The sequence below is a fragment of the Cylas formicarius genome, unplaced genomic scaffold, assembly GCF_029955315.1.
Source record: "Cylas formicarius isolate icCylForm1 unplaced genomic scaffold, icCylForm1.1 PGA_scaffold_2__14_contigs__length_35257938, whole genome shotgun sequence".
Taxonomy (NCBI): domain Eukaryota; kingdom Metazoa; phylum Arthropoda; class Insecta; order Coleoptera; family Brentidae; genus Cylas; species Cylas formicarius.
In genome coordinates, this window is record NW_026844319.1 from 12815571 (window position 1) to 12821099 (window position 5529).

The window sequence follows — 5529 nt, forward strand, 5'->3', positions numbered from 1 at the left end:
GTTTTAAATAGTCATTGAGTGTTCTGACGTGTTTATTGCATTAAAAATGTCTTATTCGACTGCTGAACATGATGGTTGTGTTTTCCCAGTCTCATCAAAACGCATGTGTGGCTGAACAAGTATACGGAGCAAATTATCCCAACAGAAGACATTTTAGTAGAATGGTATTCAGTCATTTAAGTAAATCTTTGCGCGAAACAGGACGAGTTCATCCAAATCCAAATGCCTATGTACATATTAATCGCTATTTAAATTTGGACTTGAATATTATTAAAGTACCGGTTCACCCAATTCTTAAAGTCCACTATCTATACCATTATCATATTGAAGTACATCAGACTCTATTAGAAACTGATTTTGATAGGAGATTAGACTACTACAATTCAAAATAAATAAGAACTAAAAGTTCAGATTTTCACGAAATTATATATTATGACATGACAATTGTTTCGACAACACCGTGTCTTTATCAAATGTGATTGATAAAGACACGGTGTTGTCTTTATCAAATGTGATTGATAAAGACACAGTGTTGTTGAAACAATTGTCATGTCATAATATATAATTTCGTGAAAATCTGAACTTTTAGTTCTTATTTATTGTGATAAATGGATTTTCATCAAGTAAAAGCCACCTCAGTTCAACTACTATAATTGACTAAATTCCATGGTAGTTAAGCATGAGGATGTTTCTTAACAAACGAGAAGAGGTATGTGCCTACAATACGATGAATGTCCATCACTCTTTTCTCACGAAGTTAGAAATTTTTTAGACCAGGGGTTAGCCGCTGGGTACCTTCAAGCGGGACCCGTACGACATTTTAGACGGCTGACCCGGGGAGAGAGGTGTCATGGGCATGCCGAGTCACGTCTTGATCTTTGAGATGACAAATGGACTTTTCTCTTCCCATCGAGGGAGGAGTGAAGAGAGAGCAGAGTTGGCTCCTGGGATGGACTCGTCTGGTAAACGGACGGGTCCAGGATGGGAGATATGGCCAGAGCTGGAGCGTACTGCGAGACAACGGGATCGAGCTTGGGTCAGTACTGCAACGTGTTTCAGGCACCAGGAGAGTATTCTTTTGCTCTGACAGTAGGGCTGCACTTATGGCGCTAAAGTCAGTGCGCACGCGCTCCTTGCAAAGGGGTAATGAGGAAAGTGGCAGAGGCGACTAATGTCACGTTGGTCTGGGTCCCAGGTCACACCGGGATCCGAGACAATGAGGCAGCGGACGCCTTAGCCAGAGAGTGCCCTGCTTTGACATGGGAAACATTTGGAGTCTTCGGTATTGGGCTAAAGGAGCTGCTGACCTTCTATAGGAGGGGCGGCATTCTGGAAGTCCTCTAGCGCAGTCTGGGGGCATAACGGGCCCATCTGGTGGCCTAAATACTTGGACGCCCGTGGGGGGCGCCACCCTTAAATACCAATACCAATACCCGTTGGGTAGGAAGGGACAGTTTATTTCTGTGGCCTGCCAGATCTTCAGACCTTACTGTCCTGGAGTTTTTTTGTGCGTTTGGGGTAGAATAAAAGATATTTTTTATCAAACTCACCCTACTACCCCTAAAAATATGGTTGATCGAATCCGAAGTGCTGCAGCCAACCTCACAATGGCTGAAATCAGTACAGCCGTATTAAACGCAGAATAAATTCCTGGATAGAAAATGAAGGGAGGCACTTTTAATATTTATGAAGACATTAAATTTGTGCTTTCAATCAATTTTGTTGTGTTGAATTGTTATCAATGTTTAGTTTTCATAATGTTCGGATAAAGTTATTAATTTATAAGTTTTGCATTTTATCAGAAAGTTTTTTTTGCCTTTTTATCAGGTACTCAATCGCATTCATCTTACTCATAGCACGTTTGATAGTCTACTAGAACGCCCGGTATAATAAATAATTATTTTTTATTGTAGTGTACCGTAAGTAGCAAAAATTCCTAACATTTGTGTAGTGCAGTTTTTTTTATAAAAATAAATAATAAGCTTAATAGATAAAGATCTGTTTATTTCGTTAATTGTTAATTCCCTATGTGAAGTATTTTGTGATGAGCTAGCCGATTGGGTTGAATCAAACCCTAAGTTCCGGATTTCTAATGGAAAACAGCAGGAAGGCGGCTGGATTATTCGAGCCCCATGGTAAGAAGACACTGCGTTCTATAACCGCTAAGCGTCGATCCCTGGTGAGTCAGTTAGAAAAGTAAAAATCACCATAAAATTGCCTAGATTATGAGGACTTCACCAACACCAATATGGTCTGCGTCATCACTATGATCATGATTATATGAGAAAATATCTTACCTCGGCGGGCAACATCTCTATTATTAAACGAAAGAGGTAAAGACTACACTATAACTTATACAACTTATAATACAACATTAAAATAATAATAAAAGACTATTCAAAAAATCACACATTCAACGTGGCGTAAAGTTGATGGAGGTTTAAGACGAAAGAAACTTTTGAAGGAATTTTTGGTTTTGGCGAATTATAAAGCTAAGCTCATTTACAAATTGTCCAAAAAATTAAATTTTTAACCGAATACCCAGCAATAGCAATAAGTCTAATTTTTTAGTTTTTTTTTAAGAGTTTCATAGACAGTTTGACCAATATTTCTGGAATGTAAAACTATTTCGTATTTGCCGTGATGCCAGTTTAGCCAATTCGTCTCCAATCTACGAAAAAAAAAATTAATATACCTAATTTCCAAGACCGAAGTTCTTATTGTTAATAAATATTTTTATTATAAAAATTTGTGTTCATATTATTGTGAATCTAGTAATATGGCTCGATTTATTTTTACAAAAGTGGTGAAAGCGAAAAATAATATAAGAGCGTTTCTAAAAATGAGAAGTCCACTAAGATGAGTGTGTCAAGTGTTGTTGAAGTGTTTTTTTTTTTCAATAAATACAAAAAATCGCAGAACGAATTGCTTTATTTATGCCATTTTGAATATTTTAAATTGGTTTTTACGGAAACCGTTCAAGCACACTGGGACAAAAGGATGCATTTTCCGGTGGAGTCGACCACAGCGCCGCGATTGCACTGGCAACGCACTACGCATTCAGTGGTACAAACGGTTCCTGGAGGAGTCGGTGGTGGGTTGGGCACGCTGCACGATGGTACCGGGTCGCACCTGCTGGCGCAAGTGTTCACCCGACCGTAGGGTCCGCATACGTCATCGCCTACAATATTAAGAATTATTGTACACCTCTTCAGTATTCACTAATAGCTTAGAATTTACAGAGAAAAGATCCTTTAAGAAGACAATTGTGGATAGAACAACAAATGAAGGCATAAGAAGGATGATGAATTATTAAAAACTGCAAGCCACGGAAATGATGTTTTGTTAGAAATAGACTATAAACCATGAGGATGACATGAAGATAATCTAACCAATCCATGTCACAGCAGAGAGAGCCATGGAAGAACTAAAGGAACTTTGAACTTCCATTTTCTTTATTTTGCTTAAATTCACAACGTTTCACACGTTCAGTGTGAACTGGATAAGAAATAGTGATACTTCAGTAAATCAAATAAAGACAATGAAATCTCATAGTACTTTTAGTTTCAACTTAATGTAGAAGATATTCTAAGCAATATTGTTGCCGATTATTCTTATATTAACAATCATGTATGGATGGTGTATGAGGCTATGAAATGAAAGATAAACTAACAAAAACAAAATATTGCAGAAATTATGTTTTGGAATAAGTCATATAACAAAACGGAAGTGCCAAATGCCTAAGAAGCGACGTTGTCGTGAAGATTCTGTTAGAAAACAATTATGGATAGATGGTGCTAAATAGCTTTCAATAGTTTTGTCTGGTAAAAATGTAGTATACCAAAATATAAAAAGAAAGAGAAACTTACCAAATCTAATTGCTGCAGCAACGTTGTTTTGAAATAAATCGATTCCAGTTATAGATGAAGTAGAAAACGCATTAACTAACAAAAACGAATTGCTAAATGAAAAATGACATTGTGGTGAAGATTCTGTAAAGATACAATTATGGATGGATGGTGAGCCAAAGCCATAGGAGAAATTATGAATTAACCAAAACTAAATGCTCAAAGATCATAGATCATGTACCCAAGGAGAATAAACAATCAAAACTAAATGTTACAGAAACTGTGTTTTGGAAAAAATCCCATAAGGGACAATAAAGTACACAACGAACCCAACAAGAAAGAGGGTTTTTTAATAATAACGAATTGCTTTCTTAACAATAACGAATTGCCAACTTCCAACGAAGAGACATGTGGCGAAGATTGTGTGAACAAATAATTATGGATCGATGGTGTACCAGAGAAATGATGAACTAATCAAAACTAAATGTTGCAGAAACAATATTTGGGTGAACAACCTCTAAGAAGACCAAATGAAGTCATACAAGGGATGATGAAATTGTAAGAATCATAGTGTATCTATTATTATAGATGATATACCAAATGCAGTATAACCAAAACTTAATGTTGCAACAACGAAGTTAACTACGTAGGAAAGATCTATTACTGTAATATTTAAAATCTATCGGTGTTAAGGTGTGATAAATTGAACCAAGTTATGGTATGATTTACCTTTCACAGAGAAGACGAACATCACCGAAAATAAAATCGTCGTTAAAGCACTCATCGTCACGGCGTAGGTATCTCACGACCTGGAATTGTTCACGTTTTTTATATGGAGAATGCAAAAGCAGACAACAAGCAATAAGGTCGAGATAACACTAATATGCGCATTAGTATACATTTGCATTATAATAATAAATATTTAAACTTTTCCGCAATTGTTTTTGCAGTTTTTCCCTCGGATACGAGATTTTGTTTTCGTTTTGCCAGGCGAAAACATATTGGTTGCTATGAAGAATTTGACGCGTAAAAACACTGATCGACTAGGTGTTTTGTTAATCTAATTATGTTACATTAGACGCCTATTAGGTATTTCAGGCGCAGCAAAACACATTTAAACTGCTTTCATAATAGATCGTAATATTACTAACGTTTGGAAAACTCATGTAAACGATGATAAATTAATTTGTTTTACCGTCGAGTGACTTTAATAATAGCAAAAATAACCAAAGCAATAAATTCACTTTGATGGGTACTGTAATGTTACAAAATAATTTTTAGAATATATCGTCGCGGTAATAAATCGTTTTTATCGTAGCAAATTTATATTTGATGTAGTTCGCCTCAATTTGTGACGATTTAACAAGTACAATAAAACAAAGATCTTATAAATGAGGACCACTATTAAGTTCGTCCTTTTCGTTCACAAATGCCTGCAAGGATTTATGAATACTTCCTACGGTTGTGCAGGGCTAGGGAGGAGCGGCCATATTACGAAATATATTTGTCGTGCCACAAAAAGTTCCAACCGTTAGAGGACGCAGTTGCTATGTCCTTACAAAGAAATGCACATGCACATGCAAAATAATCGGGACTGGCAAAATAAGAACAGAAAAAATTAATAAAATTTCATATCTTGGAGTAATTATAGAATAAAATTAAGATTAAAATTAGAAAATTA

The 5529-nt window shown here is 36.1% G+C and overlaps 1 protein-coding gene across 1 annotated transcript; it reads right to left on the bottom strand.

Annotated features, from left to right (window-relative positions):
• Positions 1-2913: 2913 nt before the first annotated feature.
• LOC132698306 (chymotrypsin inhibitor-like) lies at positions 2914-4737 on the bottom strand. Its single transcript, XM_060664298.1, has 2 exons — positions 4578-4737; positions 2914-3181 (listed from the first exon to the last, which is right to left on the bottom strand). The coding sequence occupies exons 1-2, from the start codon at positions 4630-4632 to the stop codon at positions 2979-2981; spliced, it is 258 nt and encodes an 85-aa protein (XP_060520281.1). The 5' UTR covers positions 4633-4737; the 3' UTR covers positions 2914-2978.
• Between the last annotated feature and the right edge of the window lie 792 nt (positions 4738-5529).